General features: G+C 42.6%; 1 protein-coding gene across 5 annotated transcripts in view; it reads right to left on the bottom strand.

The window, feature by feature from the left end:
* The window catches only part of LOC117429744 (furin-like), a 62,995-nt gene extending 39,920 nt beyond the window's left edge, over positions 1-23,075 (bottom strand). The window contains exons 1-2 of one of the 5 annotated variants that reach the window (XM_058999001.1): positions 22,925-23,075; positions 14,436-14,757 (exon numbers count right to left, since the gene is read on the bottom strand). In XM_058999001.1, the coding sequence (XP_058854984.1) occupies positions 14,436-14,612 (177 nt within the window). In that variant the 5' untranslated portion in view covers positions 14,613-14,757; positions 22,925-23,075. Of the gene's footprint in view, positions 1-14,435; positions 14,758-18,183; positions 18,208-20,863; positions 21,017-21,483; positions 22,155-22,924 lie in introns of those variants that run through there. The other 4 variants (XM_058999005.1, XM_058999002.1, XM_058999003.1 and 1 more) reach the window with 4 other exon arrangements.
* Positions 23,076-23,419: the final 344 nt, after the last annotated feature.

The following is a 23,419-nucleotide window of genomic DNA, read 5'->3' as shown; positions in this document are numbered from 1 at the left end:
AATCTCTACACCTTGGCCTTCAGAGTACTGCCATGTCCTTCACTGAGGTCACACTGTGCCAACAGCTAGACAGGACAGTGCAGTGAACACATTAACACACACCTATAAATAATTCAAATGTACATTTCACCCGGAGCAGCTCTTTACATTTTAGATTAGATCATCTCCTGTCTGTGGTAACAAAGAAGGGGATATGGTCAGATAGTCCCCTGCAGACCAGGGGAGGGGGCTGGCTGCCGAGAGGTCACGGTTAATAGAAAATCTGAATTGGAAAAGGTTCCATTTGAATTGCAACACTTTTCTAGGTCACGCAGCAGTTGACAAAAGTTTAAAAATTAACAGAATTTAAAACTGTAGAGAAAAAAAAAAAAAAAAGTCACCTCGACCTCTAAATTGCACAAGAGAAGCACCGAGGAACGACTGTACTGGCTACAAATACTACAGAGCTTTTAGACAAAGAAATATATTCAGTGCTGAAGCCCTATAGCATTTCCCACTGGTCTAAAAATAAAAATGTTATTACTGTACTTCATTTCTAACAGGACCCTGCTGGCCAATTCCCCAATTACAGCCAATAAAAGACTGAGCCGTACAGGGGAGCTGGAGACCGTCCTTCTACAAAACGGGACAACTTCGTCTTGGGGTGGAGTTGGTTTGTATTATTTGTACTTCAGTCCAAATAAATTAATAAAGGCGACCAGGTTATCAGAACCCGTGGTAAAAATAAGCCTTTTCCCATCCGATATGGTTTTTAAAAGTTGGCATATGCAACCGCCTTAAATTTAAGTTCTATGTTCAGCACTCAGCTGTATATAGAGATCATAGGCTTAAAAAAAATAAAACCACACACCACACCCCAACCCAGCTAGAAGACATCTGTTCCCGTCTCAACAATTGTGTAAATCTGACAGCGGGGATCATCATGCAAATTATTATTTTTTGGTCCCAAAGCTATTTCATTTCAGAAGGGTATCAACTTGGGGCAAGAAAGTAGCAATAAGAGTCCTGCTACAATTCCAAGATGGTGCCACCCAGCTGCACAGCATGCTGGTTAACACTTGCTGCACAGCCACTGTAACCCCTCTGTGTTGTCGGTGTCACCCCAGTGGTTTTGACATCCTTGCACAGCAGCAATGACAGTAACTTGGAACGAACCACAGCGGTTCTGCAACAGTAAACATCTGGTCCTCCTGGAGCGTGTTTGTTACGGTGGTTCCCTAGGAAACCAGCTGCAGGGAGACTCTGAAGAGCACTTTGTGGAACAGTGCAGTACACAACTACTAAATACTAGCTCTGTGACAAAAGATCAGCATTGGAGTCTACTGCCTTCAAAACAAAAAACACCCCCACCACACAATAAGGTTTAAAAGTAAATTCAGGACAGAAGCCCTTCAGCAGTGTAGAAAAACCTTTTAAAAATGGTTTGAGCAAGTTCTGACAAGGCATTGGTTTATACTCTAACCTTGATAGGCACAGGAGAGCCCTTCATACAAGCATCTTATACTTGAAGCTTCTACAACCAGTCAGGCATTTCACAAGAACTTACTGGCTTAAAGATGTGCTGTTCTCTTCACATTATGCATATTCAATGAAAGAGGCACTAGAGAGATGGGTATTAGGATGACAACCTTGGCCTCAATTCAGAGAGATTACTGATCGCAACTTTAAACCGTACCGAGAAGGAGGAGAAAAACAGCTTGCAAGGAAATGCGAAGTAAAGTAAATCTCTCTAGAATGCCAATGGTACTTGCTTTTCCATCTTCTTGGTTATTTGGGAGACTAGGCTTCGATTCAGAGAAGCACAGCGCAGGTTATTTGTGTGTTTGTTAGAGCTGGATTGTATTCGGTGGTATCAGCACAGCCAAGCAGCTAGAAGCCTTTTCAAAGGAGAGAGCTTTACACTGAAGTAGTGCAAGCAGGATTATTAATAAAAAAAAATAAATAAAAAAAAAACACAACAACTCAGGAGGGGAGAAGGGGCAAGACCCAGGCAATGAAATAGAGGAGAGAAGGGCAGAAATTAGAGTTCTGCATACATCACTCGTTCTCTCAGCCTCAGTGTTTGGAGCTCCCTCATTGTTAAAATAAATTGAGCAGCATATCTGCTAGTTTTCTGTAGAAAACAGTCCCAGTTTTCTGAACTCCACAGTTCTCGCTGTAAGAGAAGCATTTGAATGCGTTAGTACAGTAGTAATGCTGGCTCAAATGCCTTTATGTAACTACAAGGCCATGTAAAAGGCATTTATTCATATAACATTTATACTGACAATTACCAAAAAGTTTCCTGCAGAGTACTCCATTGTGGATTTAAAAAAAATAAAAAAATCTGAAGTGCCTCAGTGTACAAGTGCTAATCTAGAGTGTTTACACAGTATTTTTAGAAACGGCTTGTTTTGTATTGCTTTGAAAGACTCGCACATCCTGTGAAAAACACAACCCTTAAAAGCAAAAGCTTTGCCGGAAAAAATAAGGGTGGGTCTGGGTGGCAGGTTCTCGTTCCACAGTTTCAGTGGAGACCACCTTGATTAATGCTGCCATAGAGGGAATCTTTTCAGAAGAGCAGGACAGCAAAGCGCTCTTTGAAGAATCTCTGCTAACAAACATGCAGGGGCTGTGAAAGGCTACGGTAAATGTTGCTGGTTGTGCCCAGACTATAGAAAGAACCCGAAACATTAGCCAAGTACAGATAAGGTTCTACAAAAAAAACAAATCTTTAAAAACTAGTAGCTTCTTCAATCTTAGGATTTTCTGAAACATGAAATACTGCCTTCTTCCTCTTTAGGGTCTAGTTGAAGGGTATTTATTTTTTTAAATAAGCTTTTCCACGTTTCACCACACCTGGCCTTCTGGTTAGAACAGGGGCCCCGAGAGACTGCACTGAAATTGGAAATGCTCTGAAATCCCTCAGCATCTTATTCCTCATTCCTGAAGCAAGTTAAACCGTGCAGAGCATCAAGTTATTCAGCTGCAGGCTCTTGCAGAGAGAGACACACAGCATGCGGTAGAAATACTGTCATCTGGCTTTTTATTTCTTCTTCAGAATCACAAGACCCCGTGGTCCAATGAATGCATCTCCCCGCCCCCCTGCTATTTCACAACGCTCTGTGATAACAGTGTGCCCTTCAGTTCGAGTGTCGCCAGCACATGGAGTTCATTCACTCTGCATTAGGAACATTCCATTCCTGCGCTGGATCCCGGAATGCAGGGAGCGACACCGGGGTCGCACTGGCTGGTGTGACAAGCACCCAGGTTGAGTTTATACCAGGTCCCCCGGGCTGGGGGGGGAAAGGAGAGGAGTGCTTGGGAGTATATTCCAAACTAAACTACTTTTAAAATGACCGACTTCTGAACTGTTCACATCTATGCCCATATCAAATCAGCCACTCAACAGCGTGGCCCGAATCTGTAACCACAAAGTGCAGTACTTTCAGAATTGTCCATCAGTCATTCCAAAGCAAAGCCACTGTATAGCTCTGCCCACAATATATTAAGGGGAAAAAAAAAAAAAAAAAAAAAAAAAACACAGCCTTTAGTTAAATCAAAGGATTTTCTTTTTAATTCTGCAATCTCCAGCCCACACTATCATAGTGTTTAAAATGGCATTAGTGGGCAGGCAAATACGTACTTGCTCAGTCACATTTCAGACTGCACCCACTGGTCATTGAAGCAAAATTACATTGTCTTGAGAAACTATTTTAATTGCACTGTAATTGCAACCCTTGGGGTCAATTTCAAGTCCTGACAAAGTTGAGATGCTAAACTGTACAGCAACACCAAGAAGACATTTCCAAGGCTTTGTGGGACAGGAGATTGCAGTTCTACAGACTATATTGTATTTTTGTTGCCAAATTCAGAAAAAACAATGCAGTTGAGGTTAGAGTAACAATTTCGTTTTGCACGCTCCATTCTGTGTCTGTGCCCAAGATGCACTGACTTGTCGAGCAGGTTCTGGATTTTCAAATATCTGCTATGGTGAAACCGATTAACTGGAAACGTAGCATTCAAAACATTAGAGAAGCGGTATTTGCTTGATCTCTGTAACCATCAGTAAAGAGAGGTGTGCCAGCCAACATCCTGTTAAGGGGTTTGGAAGAGAAGGCAGAACCCAGGGCAAGGTTTTCCTACCTCTGTTCTGTTTGGATCAATTTGCTTTAGGCAAAAGGGCCAGCGTGACACAGAACCGAGGTTCCAGAGTGTTGAAAATCTACTCCCAGCTTCCTATGCCAGAAGCAAAGCACTATTTTTTATTTATTAATTCTTAAAAGCCTTTAATAAGGTCACCCCACTGTTGCGAGTTGAAGCCAGCACTACCGCACAGCATTCAATAACTCAAGCAACCGGAGGTCTCGTACAAGAGACTGGTCCCATCACCTAGATTCCCATTCCCTGAAGAACGGGAAACAAAAGGAGGCAAGAATTGGGTTTGAAATCAAAACTCAGTGCGGCTATTAAAATAAACACTATTCTGTCCATTATGGTCATTCTTGATCTGGGATTTTAAGGTGGACTGAGTGCGTGTGGGGGGGGGGGGGGGGGGGGGCTCAAATCTATTACACATTCAGCATCTGTTTACAGCATGGGGGTGGGGTATCCCTTTGGTGGCTGACTAAATGAAACAAAAAAAACGCCAGAGTCCATTTAGAGGAGAGAGATCAAACGAACAGGGACTCGCAGACAGAGAGCTTATTTACACAGAGGGGGGTTCCTGTGGTTCCAGCAATGCGCAGGATTAGATGCAGTCTACATACAGTATACTCTGCAATAAAAATGTAAAAGTGAGTACACCAATACTTTGGTTTTATTCTGAAACAATTAAAGCAAGCTTCCCCCCCAAAAGTCAATATTCTTTGTGGTTTGGGCAAACTACATCCGACAGTACAAGTTCTGTGTGTGCCCTGGAAGCCAGACTTCATACTGTAGTATCATTGTAGAGGACCGGGGGGAAACACTGGAGGAATTATTTTCCCATGCAGCACACAGACATCACATGTAAACGTGTGTAAAAGCAATAGGCTGAGGTTTCAAAAGCAGAAGAGGAGAGAAGAACAGGGTGGGTGTGTCAGCAGCATCTGCGTCACTCCGCATGACTCACCTGGATTCTACAGGAGCCATCTGGGACTCACCTGGGGGGTGAGGATGTCATTACCCAATCTACCAGGACTGGTTAGTCATGTCAAGGAAAGCCCATGAACGCTGGATTGAACTGAAGTACAAAAGGGGGAGCAGGTAATGCCCACACACATTGTAGAATTGAACACAGTAGCTACTGGGTACAGAACTATTACCCTGGTCTAAAGGATTTACTTGCAGCAGGATTCAACAGAATTTGTAAAGGGAAAATAACTTAAATCTAAAAGAATCTGAATTACCTACTTCATTCTCCTGCAGTTAAAGCATTTAATATATACAGCTTTTAAATTAAAGAAAAAAAAAAAAGTTATGCGGTTTGAAGCAGCTTTAAGGTCAACACTGCACTGTACCAAGCAGTAGCTCTGGAACCAATGCTCAGCTGTTTGAAAGTCTACAAGGCACATCCTTCACGCCTCTATAAAAAAGTCCATTCCAATAAAATTCCAGCTTTATGTTCCTTTTATGCCCAAAGGCACCACTTAACTGCTTTTTCTATAAAAACATGCATTTAACTCCCCCCAGTGTCTAAGGCCACAAGTTTTAAATTTATACAAGCTGCGCGAATACTGAACTGGATAATGGCATACATCCCGCTGTTTCAGCCAATCGGGTGCCCCTGCCCGCTCCTCAGTGTTCCGGAACACCAGCTGAAACAGAACGCTCCCTGTGATCCATTAAAACGAAGGCTGCGGGGGAAAAAGGTTCCTAATGACAAGAGATCAATTATTTCTGTCGTTACACGATTAAAGAAAAGCGCTGAAACTACATTTGATTTACTCAGGAGGGGTTATTATTCAACAGGTTACAAAAGTACTGTGCAAATGGCTTTCCATTACAGAGGACAGGGTCTGATCAGAAATGAACATGTCTAAACAAGGAGAGAGACTTTGTATGAATATGGTACTGTAATTAACATGTTCTACCTTATCCCCTAGACAGACTGGAGGGGCTGAACTTCGTTCTCTTTGAAATTAAAGTAATGAAATCTCATTTCTGCTTCCCGACCTCAAAGCGTTTTAGTTTAGCTCAGAGTGGTGGTACACCCTTGTGAGTGGAGATGCTGCCTCCATATCTGGGTTCAGATTTCCACTTCCTTTAACACTCATTACAAAACCGTCAATCCTTTAATTTAAATCCAGTTAGCTACCTGATCCATGGGTTTAAAATCAGCACACAATACATATCATTGAGCTAATTTTTTCATATACTATATATAAAAAAATAACTTTAAACTCATGTACCCAGGTTCCTAACACTGCACCCTCCAGTCTGACTCAGGTTCATCTACAGTAAAATCAGTAGCCTATATTTTCAGACAAAGAAACAGCTTTTGGCATGCTCTGAGACTGCAGGACATAAACAGCCATTAAAATGTCCTGCTAACTCAACTCACTTCAGCAGTCTGTTACAAGCAAGCAAGCAGTCAGGATCAATGTTATTTATACTCTTGGCTAATTGAGTTGAATTTGTATTGAAGGTTTTACCGAGACATATTGAATGAGGGCCATGGTTTGTGCCCAGCAGTTAAAGGCAAGAACCTGGATTTTTTTGGTGTGCAGATCCCACCCCTACTTGTTTTACATTAAATAAAATATAAATTATATATATACATTTTTATATATATATATATATATATATATAAATTTTTATATATATAAATGTATATATATAAATGTGTATATATATATATATATATATATATATATATATATATATATATATATATATATATATATATATATATATATATATAATTGAACCAGACATGTCTGCCCGCTGAATCTCTGCAGTTCGTTAGCTTCATTGACAATTACCTGCAGCCGCATGACAATGAAGTTCTCAAGCTCCCACTGCAGACCGGTAGATGCTGTTGTATCCCTAAAGCAATGGAAGAACTGCCTTGGGCATCACAATGCATTGGACTGTTTAATCTCAGTGGGCAAGATCATATACGAAGAAATGGCAAAATCATCTTGACTATTAAATCACTTGGGAGCATTGCAGTATTCAGTACGTCACAGTAGAAGAGGAATTGAGGATTGAAACAATATCCTGCAGCAGGAATACATTACAGCTATGTAAAAAAATGATTACACATGTTCACTCAGTGTATTACAGAAACTGTGCTGATGTGTTCTCAAATTGTGAGGACCATAGACTCTGGTGACGAATAGATACCTCATTTCTTACACAGACTAAACAGTAACACTTCAGTGATGCTGTGTGTTGTACAAAGAGGAAGCAGTGCTGAAGTGCTGGGCCTCTGAAGTAAACACCTGTGCACAAACCTGTGGAGCCTTGCCTGCGCGCTCTTCCTGAGAGCGGCCACATCACTCCACTGGGTACTAAAATAACTAACTGTGCGAACGGCAAGCAATTCCAGTTCACATTGACAACCCTTTAGGCTTGGTTTCAAGTCTCGGATTAGTTACGGGTTGGAATTTGAGGGTTGGATTGTTAAGTCAGCTGGAAGCTGGACAGTGCAATATTTACATATATTAAATATCTTGGGAACAAGTGGAACTTGGGAACAGATTAAGCAAATGGTTCACATGGCAATTCTCATGTTCAGGTTTGCATCCACTTCCTTACATGGACACATGTGAATCTGCAAATGATTCGATGTATTGCAGATCACCCTGGATTTTTATTGCCAGGTCCTAAACCAAATGCACCACACACCTAAAAACAGACACAGAACTGGTAGACCACTGGGGAGCGCCATCAGGAACAGCAGTCACTCCCAGTAAAAACTTCTGGATCCCAGTCCACCTGGCACCACTACAAATGAAAAGTAGCAGGAAAATGGGTTTTGAACAAAAATAAAAAATTCAAGGTTGTTGCAGATAGATTACTTTTATATAAAAAAAAAACAAAAAAAAAAAACACACACACTTAGAACGCTTGGTGGTAGCAGCCTGGGAATGGCCATGCGAGTACAAAGCTGCGTTTGTCTGCTGAAGGAAAGCCACTGCAGTGTGATCCCCTCCAAGCAGGGGAGCCGAGAAAGGGCCTTTTGTGTGGGTTTGTCAGATCATACAGACAGGGTCACTGGAACACAACCTCCCTGCAGGAGAGGAGAGTGCACTCCGGAACAGCCATGTCCTTCCTGTTCTCAGCGATGGAGGTAGAAGACTGCTAGACGACAGCAGGGGCCCTTTAACTGTAGCTCGATATCCTGGGGAAAATTGTAGGATAAAAAGGGGAGTGTATTCTACTGTACCAGCCACTACATGTTAATAGGATGTTCACATTAAAAACATCCCATCCAGGCAGTCACACAAACAATACAGCTGTACAACTGTGGGGACCTAAAGACGCAGTACAAGGTCTCCTTTCAAACCGTGGAGATTGAGCTTTAACAAGGACATCAACTTTTGTGATAAGATATCAGTTCAACCCCAGAGCCGATTGGCAAGCATACAGTATTTCCAGCAAGGGGGGGGGCCTCCCCCTTCCTTCCTTTCCCTCCCCCACCCCCAATACACAGTTAATCCTCCCCGCTGAAAACAGAAAACTCGAAACCTACGTCTATAGCAAAATGCTTCAAAAAGGAAATGTCTCATTTCTAATCTTCCAGATCTAATTGGGCAATGTGCATCAAAGGGAAGTACTGATCACTGACGAGATACTATTTGCAGACCTTTGCGATATTTTTACACTAGTGACTGCCTATACAGCAGTTTCATTTTTTCACCATCATAATGTAGAAATCACGTGTGCTTGTTATTAGCAACTTTGTTCAACTTCACGCATCTAACTTCATAACTGGAGTCGCTTACTTTGAAGCAAGGGAAAGCAGCGCTTGGTCTAGTGGGATGCAGAGCTCCCTAGCAATCTCGAAGCACCCTCTCCAAACTCTCTGGATATCCTAGCAATGCACCAACAAAAGAAACTTGTGTTCGACGACCAAGGCTACAGAATAAAACAGTACTATCGGGAGTGTCAGGACTCAACCCACTTGTCTGTGGTGCAACATGTCAGTAGTGCAGTACTGTAACCCAGGGGTTCAACCTTTTTCTGAAACTGTACCCCTTCTGGTCGGGATTAAATAAGTATACATCATGGTTTAGAGTATATAATACTGTTAAATTCAAGATCATTTCTTTCATTTTTATTAGTGCATTTCTGAGTCATCCTGTGTACCCCCCCATGACCCCTAGCAGTACCCCCAGTTGAAAACCCCTGTAATCCAACAATGAATTCCTGATTCATCTCATGTATCCAGCCTGCCCTTATAGGATTTTACAAGCACTTACTCTATTTACTTAGATAAATTGACCTGTCAAACTCTGATGAAAGCCAATTTGGAGTTCATGAAGTGCAAATGCCACATCTGCTGGGAACCAGGGTATAGTTCCTAATTTAAAAAAAAAAAAAAAAAAAAAAAAAAAAAAATCGGGGGCACGACTAGGTGCAACTTCTCATACACCAATAAAAGTGAACCACTATAAAAAACCAAGCTACAGCACTGCAATTACATTGCCTGTAGTGTAGAATCCCGTCTAATCTTCAAAAGTTACAATTTTATTATCAGGTCGGAATTAAAAGCTCCCTATTTTAGGAGCATTAACTCCAACACAATAACAGTGCAAGTCATTTCCTGTCATGTATTCGGTGAGTAAGACTTCTGACTTGGACGTCAGCGACGCAGCTGCTAGCAGGACCACAAAAACACAGGAGCAGCTGTGCTGAGAGAGCATCGGCCAAGGCTTCCCTTGAAGGAGGGTACAGCACCGGCTGAAACATGCATTTCATCAGCTACGCTGCTACATGGTACAGGACTCTTACTGCACATCAACGCTACACCAGGCAGCATTTGGTCTACTTTTTTTTTTGGTTTGGCATGAAGTGGCTTCCTTCTCATACACCATGTTTTATATTGTTAAACGCTACAAAAGCATTTAAAAAAATTAAAATCAAAGTCCACCGGGAAACCACTTGCAGTACACAAATAAAACGAAGTGTGATGTCCATGTCAAATTTACAGGATACCAACCGTCAAGCATCAGGCCTCCTCTGGGCCATCTTCTTGGAAAGCCCTCTGGCAGTAGTGCCGTTCTCTTTCTAATGAAATTAGAGTCTCTTATTCATCTCCATAATCACATCAACTCAATTACATCAAACATCCCTCACTAGCAGCCTGCTTATTTGTCAAGAGTTCAGTCCGAGTTAGAGTTACTGAAGACAGAAGGTGAAGAGGGTTTCACGTCATAAACCAATAAAAATACTAAAATAAATAAATAAATAGCAAAACATGCTCATGAGCATTTGTACAACCACCCCCACCCCAGTTTTATTGCCATTGCGTGTGTTGGCGTCCAAAAAATTTTTTGTAAAAAAGTACCTGACTGATTAAGCATCAGAAATCAGCAAGGACGCAGTTTGAAAACCACACAGATGTCATGTTTCACACCACTTCTTGCCTAAGAACTGGAGCTGCAGAAAAGCAGCGTATTTGTTGTAACCGCAGTTGACACAGCTACCGTTTGAAGATTTACTTTCACACGAAAAACCACAGGTTTCATTGAAGCATCCCGAAATGAACCCTGTGCGTGACCAGAAACAAAACTCCAGTACAAGAGCGAGTGCGCAGGGGGAAATTCAGAGGAGTGCGGAAATGCCAGGTAACCCAGATCTTCACACTGGAGCCCATGCGGTCACCGCCGGGACATTTGCCGAGAACAGGATTTACGAATGCAGTTCATCATCCCTTTGCCGACAAAAAAAAAAAAATTATAATATGTTCAGGATGCTGCATGACGAAGCATATGGGTTGCGTTAATTGAAACTTTGACGGACGTGCAGCGCTGCCCTGGACAGGTTTTATTACATTGTATTGCTGTTTGGGAGGATCTAATCTTCCTGAGTTTGGATCATACAAAAGCATCCCCAGATGCACTTAAAGGAAAAAGAAGAATTCATTTATTGGTGTAGACGAGGCCTGAATTAGGTGCTTTAGAAGAGAGGAGCCTTGAGCTCAATTATTAAGTGTGTCCCCTTCCTGTCTCCCTGCGCACTGTAGTTTTAAAAATAAAAATAAAAAAACCCACTAACCAAAAACCCTGGAATCCAGTCCACAGTTAGCTTGCAATAGCTATTGTAAATACAACTGCCAAGAGTATTAAAAAAAGGCACTTGATTCCTATCCAAAATGAAGCTGGTCAGCTGGGGGAACAGAATCAGGAAAGATTAGCTCAATCCAGCTCAGAAAACACAGCTGTTCAGCCGTCTGCACAATTTCAGAAAGAGAACCAAGATAAGCTGGGCCAGGCCTTTGGATCACTTATAAACTCTTCTTGTTACATTACTGAAACCAAAACACAACCTAGTGACGCTCGCCTATATAACACTCTCGACAAAACCAAACCCTGATCTGACTAGAGTGCCCAGTCCTATACAAACCCCATAGCATCCTACAGCTACTACATCTTTTAAGAACACAAGACCATTATTAAAGTCTCTCAGGTGGTATAGTCTTCACCTTCGGTCTTCAGTAACGCTAACTCGGTACTGCGACTGAACTCTATAAATAAGCAGGCTGCTAGTGAGGAGGCTGTGTGGTCCAGTGGTTAAAGAAACAGGCTTATAACCAGGAGGTCCCCGGTTCAAATCCCACCTCGGCCACTGACTCATTGTGTGACCTTGAGCAAGTCATTTAACCTCCTTGTGCTCCGTCTTTCGGGTGAGACGTAATTGTAAGTGACTCTGCAGCTGATGCATAGTTCACACACCCTAGTCTCTGTAAGTCGCCTTGGATAAAGGCGTCTGCTAAATAAACAAATAATAATAATTAGTGTAGCAGGGTTTGCATTCCTTATAATAAAAAAAAAAAATAAAGACCGGTCTTAAAAAAACTGAGGTCAGATTGGATTTGAAATCGCTGTGCCTGCAGAAATGCCAAGATGAGCAAAGCAGCATCTGGCTGCTTTGGCAAAACAAAGCCCAAGATTCATTCAGCGGGTGGGGTTACAACCAAGCCCAGCTTTAAATTTCCCTAGGCGCGAATTATTGTCACAAAATCAGACAGACATTCATCAATGAGGACAGGACACTCCAGAGGGAGGATTGTATTCAGCCCACATTGTTTCCCTGTGGAATCAGACTGTTTGGAAAACTAGATCTAAAAAAAAAAAAAAAAAAAAAAAAAAAAAGAAGAAAAAAAAAAAAGGTAATTTAGGTCAATGGATCAGGACTGCCCTGTCTTGCACTGCCAGCTGTTACTTGTGAAGAACGCAAACATGCTGACAGAACTGGCCCTGTACAAAACTCTCCAGATACAGAAGCATTCAAGGCAGCTACAGCAAGCAAGGTCATACATACAGAATGACACTCGCTGTAGTGTACAGTAACACCACCCTCAGAGGATGGCCAAGCAATTACACGTTCCATACAAAGCAGAAGGGATGGAAGAGGTACCAAATGGGGGGGCAGCTGCAAACTCACACAAGAATCCATGCAACACGGACAGGGATCATACAGAGACATGCGTATGAGAGAAAGTGGACGGGATATCGTTCTGAAAAAACAAAACAAACAGAAGGACCTGTTCTTGCCACAGCACGGATTGCTGTATCTAGGGTCTGGTTAACCTTAGCTGGAACTGTTCAAGTGGAGCCTTGCAGCTGCACAGTAACTGAAGAAACTAGAGAGAGTATTTTGACTTTCACCTACATCAGGCGTCTTTAGCAAGCTGGGGGGGGGGGGGGGGTCAGTGCCATTGCTCCTGCATGTACCATTCAAAAGTACAATACAGACACTTTCCAACACAGAACGCAACAGACACTGCGGCAGTAACCACTGTGCTCGGTACAATAGAGAAAGAATTCTGTGTTGGGCTACAGAAATGACCACCTGGCTAATTTTTTTAAATCTACACAGAACACCAACTTGGTACATAATGTTGGCACTCTAATGAGCTTGCAAGTGCATCCTGCATGGCAATACACAACTTCAATGTATTTTGATGTGCTATGAATACTCAAGACAAGAGTCTTGTAAACAAGCACAGGGAGACGGGCCAGGAACTATATCAAGGCATCTTGGGCTGGTAAGAATTAAGAAATGTTTAATTTATTGCACGCCTACAAAGATTCAATTTGCTGAAGTACAAACTCAGCTTGTAGTAAACAATTATGTATGGCTTTGCCCTCAATTAAAAGAGGCTACAGGAAATGAAGATAATTTAAAACCAGATAACATCCTGCAACTATGCTGAATGCCTGCACTCAGCTCAAACACTGCCACCCAAATGATGATCAAAGACGTGCATTCCTTGCTCTGCGATTTACAAGCAGGTCTGCAGCAATACAACTAAAAGTATACATGAATAAAACAAAGACCTTTATACAGTAATGCAAATAAGTAATGTTTAACTGGGCGTACTGCACTTCCCTTTGTTAATGCTACCATTCTGTGTATACGCAACCTTCTGATAACAGCTTGTTAAAACGGAAGTCCTGTACAGTTTAACTGAACCAGTTTAATAATCCCCCTGATTACTTGTATTTGTTACCATTACTGCATAGAATAAAATACAAAAGCAGAAGCTTTGCATACCTGCAGGTTTACAGTAGAGGACTGCTGCCCACAACTAGCAGAACTAGTCTAGTTAAATATAACACACTAGTGATTGGTTACACTTGAGGTTGTCCGAGTCCGAGCACTACCAGGGAGACTGTCTTTGCAAAGGAATACAACCTACATTTATTTACACAGGTGTGCTGTACTTTGTTTTGCAAAACCTGCTTTTCATGCATGCAAACACTCGCTGAACTCAAACCAAACCAAAACACATAGGACACCCTCCCCACCATAGGAACTAGTTGAGGAGCACCATGTGAGGCAGATGACATCATGAGAAACTGCCAGCAAGTGTCCTTATCCACAACAACATACCAGGAACCAGAAAATGAAAAGCCCCACTCAGGATCTCACCACAAATCAACGGCACTTACACCAACAGGGGACAGAGCAGCTCAAGAGACCCCACAGCCCCCCCATGAGGTTCCTGATTTAAACCCTACAGTAGAAATGCTGGATTAGGTGCAGGAACTGCGGAAGGGACTGTTATGAATGCATATATAGTCATACAGGACCCCATTCTCTGCTCCAAGCACAAACACCATCACCACTACACAGCAGTTCACTAACACAATAAATTACAATTCCCAGCAGACTACTTTCCTTCAAAGCATCCCTGCAATTCCTGTTGGGCATCCCTTGCAGCAGCCTGAAAAATGAATTGCTGTGAAAGGAGTTAAGAGGTATGCGAGTGAAGGCATCAATGTGTTTGTGGTACTTACAATCCCGTGGTTAATAAACCCATGTTTACTGGCTATCCGGTCAGCTTCCTCCACTCCCCCATTCACATGGACCGCCCACGTGTTGGTGTAAATTTTCTGCCCTGTGGTTCGAGTGACCAGTGAGGTCAGAACGACCAGCAGCGTCCCAAGCAGTATTGAACCCAGTCTGAGATCCATCAGGAACGATGCAGGTCTCCAGCCCCTGTCCTTGCGATATGAAACCGTCCCTCAGTCCAGCTTCCTTCCAAATGGCCACAATTGCCTCAGGCACATGTAACCTCACTGTCAGCGTCCACGGAGATCAGCACTGTACAAAGAAAACCTGTTGAAGGAGAACAACCCACTCTTTATATTTACAAGACACACAATCAAATGTCCAGCAGCCCTGAGTGAAGGGGATAGAATCTCGTTAAATTCTACAAGATCACACATTTGTAGCAATTTCTATGGACTGAATTCAAAACTTTATATGCAAATGTATTTATGCCAAACTCAGTTAGTAGCCATATATTTGATGCGCAATAAAATAAAGCTGTTCCACTGAGAGTTCCAGCAACGCCAACAGCAACATTTCAAAAGGTGAAGACAGTTTAATGATGAAGTATACGATCTAACATAAGACTTGATTAATATGAAATGCATCATTACCCATACAGTGTTTGTACAGTGCTTAAGAAATGATGGGTTTGTAGGTTTGCAATATAAGTTCATTGTTCACAGCCGGCTGTAGCAGAACCCTCCCTCCCACACTGTCTATACAGAAGACAGTTGATTTGCCTAAAACACCTTGGGCTTGACAGCAAACCTGTAAAACATTATAGCTAGAGTACACTGTTCATGTAAATTAGCTTGGGTGGAGGGGGGTAGATAAAATGTGCAATAAATTCTCCAAACTGCTACAAAAATAATCTTACCAATTTGATCTACACAGATTTTTAAATTGAGAATCTCATCATCATACTGTATTGACAGCAAGGTTGTTAAATTCAAAAGGCAGAACTTACTGAGACTTTAAAAACAGTGTGTAGTGCAAGGATAGCTCAGCCCAGTATGTGACCATCACCAGGTGCCAATACAAGCAAAACTGGTTGAAACAAAAACCTGGGTGTGAAAGACTGGGTCGGGTTCAGAGCCAGCATTACTGTATAGGTAGAGTATCAAGATCTCTATAGAAAAGCTGCCCGACCAAAAGGCAGATTCAGGTCTGGTGTTAAACGCGCCAACGTGAACATCTTTAACAAGCTTAGTGCATTTAAAATATTAAATCCGTTTTCAAATACAAATCTCTCCCCCCTTTCCTCATCTCAGCATCCTCACGTAGGCAGGGGTGCTGCGTGGCTCCCTCACCATTCGTTATGAATCAATACTTCCTGCCGGCAACACGTCAGCAGGATTTAAAGCACAGTTTTTGTTTTTTTTTTTAAAACAGGATAAGAATTTTTTTTTTTTTTTTTTTTATGTAATAAAATCTTCACTTTTGGGTTCCAAAAGAAATATTAAAAAAATATAAAAATAAAACTGCCTTCTCAGCATATCCAAAAAGATATGTATAATTACACTTGTGCCCCCCCCCAAAGTCTGAAACTGCTTTCTACAGACAGCTGACCCAGAGGGCAGTCGTGGTGTGAAGAACACACCTCAGAGACAAGCCCACACACCAGCATGCCCTGTATCTGTTGAGCAGCAGTCTGGCTAGTTCACTACATGTTTTACAACCTGTTCCCACCATCGTCTGCAGCAGCCAGGCCCTGCATTGCTGAGCACATTCCTGAAGCACAGGAGGGGTTTGCAGTGCAGCCCGAGGCACAGGAAGGACATTACTGCCGGCACAGGAACCCATTTTAAAACCTCAGAACTGGACTTCCTTCATGACAACTATTAGAAGATAAAGCAACCACGATTTTATAGAAAGCAAACCCTCCAGCAGGATTGTGTTTGTAAACAGGAAATAGCAGGGCTTTTACTTGAAAGCAAAAACCATTTATAATGAATTCCCATCTCCAATATTTCCATACTCCTCTCCCACACAGCCCATTCTCATGCAATGCTAGACAGCTTGACTTGTCATTTCTGTTAAAAAGCAGAAGCTTCTGTGCACCCCATAACTGCGGGCTGAAGCTCAATCCCCAGGACAGTTTCTGTACCGTAGCATCAGTGTTTAATTTGTCTAACAATGTTAGCGGCATCCAGCCGTGCACAGAGTCAAGGGAATCAGATGACTGCCTCACACTAAAGCACGCAGCCCCAGGAGACTGAATGAGCACTTGAGATAAAAACAGGACTCCAGTTGACAGACAGCTCCAATCAATCACTTAGGAGGTAGGACTTAGAAGGGAGAAAGACATAGCATAAAATAAGAGTTGTGTGTGGTTAAAGAAGGCGTGCAGGACTATAATCCAGTCTTGTCCAGGACAGACTTCCCCTCATGTCTGGGGAGTGAGCCTCTACAAATGGGAGCAGACAAGCAAGCGCACTCTTTCAAAGCATTTCATCAAAGACATTCTTAACAAGAGCTCTTAGTAGAAGCCCCCCCAGTGAGAATGCTTGCAGCAGCACAGGAACCCTGAAGCATACTGTACACAGAGCAAACTTAAAACAGCCTCACATCACAGCGCTTTCTAAAACTAGCTAAACATGCAGCACTACCCTCAAATTCATCTGAAACTTTCAATTCTTATCACACAAAACCAAGAGACTACGCCATCACACCAATGAGGGGGACGGCTAGACAAGTGGACAGAATTAGTCATGAAAAAGGCACTCATTAGTCTTTGCCTGCAAGCCAAAAAACAGCAAGACTACATAGGTGGGCCCGAGCAATTTAATGGCGAGGTTTAAGGGACAGCTGTCCTTGATCACTCGTTGGATAGAAATAACCCCCCCCCCCAAAAAAAAATGTACTATACTGTGGCAATTCATTGTAGAAAAAACACATAAAATAAAATGAGAAGGCAGTGCTATTTCATGTATTTTTTCTTTTTCTGGAAACCACGGAGAAGGAAGCATCTCATTTCCAGTAAAAAAACCAAACTAATACATCAGCATGTTTTGTTCACAAACTTGCCCAGTCAAACATGCGCATGCTACTTGTATGTAGCCAGAAAGAGAAAAAACATTTGACCAAAGTGTAGGTGCAATTGTGCTAGACAGCATGTTTCCATCAAGGAAAACAAACATGCAGACCTTTATAGACACCAGGACCATCGCAGCAGTGACCCCAGACCCCACAGTAAACAGAGCAGCCACACAGCACTCACTGGTGACAGTGGATTAACTGTCTGCTTCCTGCCTTCACACCTCCAGCATCAAGACTAAGCAAGTAACTCTGCATATAAAAGTGCTGGGACAGACGCTCACTCCTTGAGAACCAACCAAACCAGAGAAGCCTGTACTTCATTTACCATGTCTGAATGCACTGTTTCTTCAAAACGAAGACCAGCACCGTGTACCATACAGGGATGCACACACACACCAACGAGAGAGAAAAGCACAACCACGTACCACTTCAAGCAATACCACCTCTACGCACAGACAGGGAACACACAAGCACTTTCATGAAGACTCTGCTTTACAGGTGTGCACAAGTGAAGAGCTGGAGCGCAGCTCTGCCCCAGAGAGGAAGCTCAACTGCCCATGCATTGTCTGAGGCTACAGCACATTTGTGAAGCACTTCACAAAATAGGCCAAAATTCATGCATAATTTAGGAAGGCGATAAGGAGAGAGAGAAGAGTTGTTTGTCAGACTTACCTGTGCAACGCTGGCAGGTTAGTTGCAAGCGTCGGGTGTTTTTACAGACAGAGCAGCAAATGCACTCTGTTACACTGAGCTTTAACCTGCCCACTTAGTAACTTATAAAACAGCAGACAAACAGAGAGCACAGTCCAAACTAAAGCCAGCCCCTGTGAGCTCACTCAGGGAGCACAGCTCTTTTCAGTCAAAGTCAACATCACACACCCCGCTGCGAGGAGGGGGGTGAAAAAGAGATTCACACGACACACTGCGGATTCATTTACAGATTTCTGAAAAATTAAATACTAAAATCAAGTATTTTACATTTAGGATTTTAGAATCCTGTGTGCATTTAAACACACAGTTACACCAAGGACAGTATGGTTTCTCATTAGGCCATTCTTAGAAGGCAGTTTGTATGTATTACACACACAAATTGTCAAATATTGGAAGTCACAGGGAAATCTGTCCAACTCATGCACAGTTGAATCTCTGTCTGATATCATATAACCAACATGACCCTCAATAAAAGCCTTCTTTGACAAGCTAGACCGGAGTCCCCCATGGGGCTCCACGAGACCTACAAATGAGATGACAAGGTTAAGCCATCTTCCTCCATCAGCATTAGTTTATCATTTGCATTGAAAAGCAAAACAGGCCCAAGCATTTGCATTGGCAGGCACAGAAGCACACAAGCGGAGTGCATTAAAAGGAGATTAAGGAGGGAGCGTGCAGCACACAGAGGGGTTGAGAAAACATCTCTTCTAGATAGCCGTATGGAGGGTTGGATCTACTGGCACGGACATAATGAGCATGCATCGCATACAGGTATCTCCAGGGAAACGGTGCCCTGGCCTCGCAGATCCAGACAAGGGAGGCATGCGTCTGTCTGGACCTGCTCGCCATGCGAGATCACTCTGTGTCAGAGTCCCACAAACACTCAAATATTTACACAAATAAGCTCACCCTGTTCAAAGGCTTTTTGGTAGTCAAATCAAACCAAAACAGGCTTCTGGAGCCTTGTACCTGAAATAACTCTGTGACCTTCCAAAGGGTTGATCAGAGAAAGATACATACAAGTCCCAGAGAAAGGCCACTGGAGAGAGAGTCTGTACTAATGGGAAGAAAGTCAATACCTCCCCTCCTCCTCTGGACAGAGACTCTTACCTCTCTAAATCTCACTCAGTTTTAAAAGAAGCACAGTATTATATAGAGGGATGCCATGAGGGAGATGTCTATTAGCAAACACGATCTGCTTTTCAGATTAGGGACAATGCTAATCTGCTTTAAAGTGATCAGCCCAGTCATTTGTCAGGGTGAGCTTGTAGAATTGTAGCATGCAAGCACCCACAATATGCAATACTACCTTAAACGCATGCAAACATCCTTGCGATTTCAGATCACTCTTTTCTATGTAACTTATTTACACCCTATTCACGACCGCAGAACCGGATTGGAGGGATTGAACCACAGACAGCCAACCTTGCTGGAGTAAAAATAAATACAAAAAGGGACAAAACTACAAGTTTAACCTGTGTAGCGTTTTAAAGCTCACAATGTTCTATTGGTATACCGCGTTTTATTCCGGGGAGACACTGGCTTACCGTCTTGTTTACAGTTTAGCCATCGACTGCATGCCGCAGCAGGGGGTATGAACTAAATATAAGACGAGATCCCCCTTGAACGGGTTATTAGGATTAAATCACTCGTGATTACACCACGTATCTATGATCACAAGCAAGTCAACGCACTTTACATTCTACAACTTCACAAATACCGATCCCAGCTCGTTTAATTGAACGATTACTTGTAGAATTTCACCAAGGCAGCACGCAACACTGAACATGGCCAATTGCTCTATATAATAAATTATAATATTCACTATGCACGGCTCGGCTTTACCGTGGGTCGCAATTTAATATGAATGCGACTCGATTTTCAAAACCCGCACACGATTCTTCAATTCCAAAGCGCATGTACTTTCACTAAACCCAAAAAGAGAAGCACATATTCACAATAATTTGTTTGGCAAAACTATTAAAAGATCGCAAGTAGCAATCTCAGGTAGAATGACTTATAAATGCCACAATTTAATGTTTATCAATTAAAAAAATAAATTCAGGAAGCAAACGAGAAGCTTCACGATTCGACCCGTTCTCGAATGGCAAGTCGCACAATTCTAGAATGACTTGGGTAGAATGTTCGCGCCATAAAACGTTAAATTCTCAAAGTTTTCACAACAGTAACACTGACCAGTATGGAGGACCTGCTCGCAAGCAGGGTGCCGATATACAGAACAGGAGGTGCACGCGTTCCCAAACCTCAACGTGTGCGTGTGTTTGTTATTCAAATCATTGTAACCCAGCTTTCATGAACACATTCAAAACAAAACACACAAGTGTGTTCAACAAAGACTTCTGTATCTGCAGAAAACACGGATCTCTCACTCTCTCCGTGCTCGTAGTGAAAACAAATCTAGAACTTAATTCCATTATTTATAATACATCATTAATGCCTTCTAAAGGGATTACAAATAAACGTCTACACAACCACCTCAGTCCTTATTACAAGCTACAGCAGTTCCGTATTTTAAGTCCCGGAAAGAACTCGATATTTATGTACAGGATAATATGTAAACAATATAACTTCAGGTATACACTAATAAATATAATAAGACATCTACTTCAAAGCATTTTACCTCTCTAGTTTTTTTGTTTTGTTGGATCCTGTCCTTCTTAATGGTCCAATTCCCCAAAGTTGAGATGGCACGCAGCGACGATAGCTACTATTTCAAGTTTAAACTCTGAAGTCTGGACTAGAACCCAACCTGGTTGCGAAACAGCATCAGTGCTAGTACTAGACAAACTGGTTCAGTGAATGATCTCCCTCGATCTCTGCTGCTGCCTGGCGCTGACTCGCACAAATAAGCATCACGAGAGATCGCGCACACAAACCACAAGCAGGAGCTTCCCCTTCATTACCGGGAGCAGAACTTTCCAGGAACTCGTGAATGCCCAATCCGAAGCGGGTGGGGTGGACGCTGTACTGAATTGGATTATATGTGTCTCGCAATAGAATTGCTTAGCAAGCACCGCTGTGTTGACAGCTTTGCAGAATACTGCTGGATTCAAAGCGAGTGTGACTAACACAGGTTACAACTTAAAACACGTGTACATTCCACAACCTGAACCGTGCGCAAAACGTCAGAAGATCCGTGTAATACTGCATTCACTTGTACACAAGCAAGCTCTCCCAAAACAAGGACTAGATCAAAACGCCACACGGACTAGGAATACCAGAAGCACGTCCCGGACTCACCTTTCACCCCAACGCGGTTGAGATGTGTGTCTCCCACAGTTTCAGAACTTTGCTTCCTTACTCGATTGAGTAATGCAGAGAGTGTCTCTCCAACAAATAAACAATGCGCGATTCTGCCAGCCAGTCTGTCTCGTTTTCACGCTCCTCCCGCGGCTCGCTCTCTAGGTTTCCACAGTGGGAATCCTTCGCTAGCTATGCAATGCAATGCACACACAGTCTGGATCGTGCTTCCACTCTCCACGGCCCGAGCTCCTTGTTATCCTTTCCTCTTTCCCCGGACTCCCTTCCCGATTCCTCCCCGGAGTGAGAGCCCTCAGAAGGGCGGTCTTGATGCCGTTTTTAAACCGCTCTGCTCCTCCACGCAGGCGGCAGCAGCGTCAGCGCCATGTCTCAGCTGCAACCCAGCTCTCCGCCGCTCCGCGATCGGTGCTTCAACAAAACCGTCCAACGATCAGCTGCAGCGGCCAAGGCATGCAATCCGATACTGTAACTTCAGGAGCCAGATACGTCGGTCCCCGCTTGTTGTATTAAAGATTACTTTGAAACACTTTTAATATTCCCTGGGTTTTCTGAAAACTTCCAACTGATTCGTTCTATTTGTTGGCTCTTTCCCCCCCTCCCCTATTGACCTTAAAATACGAGTGCGCGGTATTCCTCCTGGCACACCCCGCTTACTTTAATCCCCTCCCAAAGAGCTCCGGGACTAGCAAAAAAAAAAAAAAAAATACCCCCCCCCGCCGCGCGACACACACCGACCTGCGCGGAGAAAGAAGCAGTCCACGAACCACAGGAAACGACGTCAACGGGATTGCAAGAATACGTAGCCAGTGGTACGTAACAATAATAAAAAAAAAAATACACATCTAACCACGCCTCTTCTCCAGTCCCTTTAAATTACGAGCGCTCAAAATGTGTTCCACTCGCGCCCCCTGCTGGCGTTATGAGGTGTTTGAATTGCTCTCTGTTGTATTCAATCATAAATGATCCAGAGGCTCCTCTCATTGATAGAACATTTTTCACATGATAATTTGTGAAGCTATTCACCCACCATTCTGCTAAGATAGTTTACACATTTCAGGGGCACCAGCGTGCAATAGGCCTGCTACGACTGCTAAAACGATGCACGCTGTATAAAAAAGCGATATTTCAAAATAGAATTGAAGACTGGTTCTCCACAGAACCTAAGGGTTACAGAGAAAGTATATAACTGGTGAACGATAGTCAGTTCTTTAAAAATATCTCCCAAGAATTAATGATCATATTTTGAGAACGGAGACTACAGTTCACAGGTGCACTATTTAAATGTCATATTAAAAACATGATGGTTTCATCGGTCTTTTGACTGCTTGGTGGTGCCAGAAAATTTCAGCAGTAGGCTTTGCATAAACGTGGTTATTTCATTGCTCAACAATCCCCACAACTATTTCGCACAGTTACCTACCTTCAAAGCTTTATTCTCTGTCCATATTCCTGAAATACTCGTTTTTGGGGGGACAAACATAAAAATAAAAAACAACTATTTATCTCTGTGTGTAACATCAACGGAGTCCCAAACACATTATATCGCGACACGCCCGTCTTTAGTGATGCAGACCAGAACTACATCACCTGAAACCAATGATTGCATTATTGGTTTATCGGGGCGTGTACACGTCACGCGTTCAAGTTATAACCGCGCTGTGATTGTGGATATTATTTCTAAATAGCGTTTGTATCGAACAGCTACATTCTTTGGAAATAATTACTGAAGGTTGCATTAAAAGTCTGTCCTGTTACATTAACTATATATGTTCATTTAAATAAACAGGAAAATAAGTGTAATGCATTCTTGTCGAGGCATGTATTATGTTGTATAATAATATAGATACACATTAGTTGTTACCCTGTAGCGTTTATTGTAAAACACTAAAACTCTTTATTCTGAACACAATCTAGT

Source organism: Acipenser ruthenus, chromosome 24 (assembly GCF_902713425.1).
Source record: "Acipenser ruthenus chromosome 24, fAciRut3.2 maternal haplotype, whole genome shotgun sequence".
Classification (NCBI taxonomy): Eukaryota; Metazoa; Chordata; class Actinopteri; order Acipenseriformes; family Acipenseridae; genus Acipenser; species Acipenser ruthenus.
Note: the sequence above shows the minus strand (reverse complement) of the source record. Positions and strands in the feature narration are given on the sequence as shown.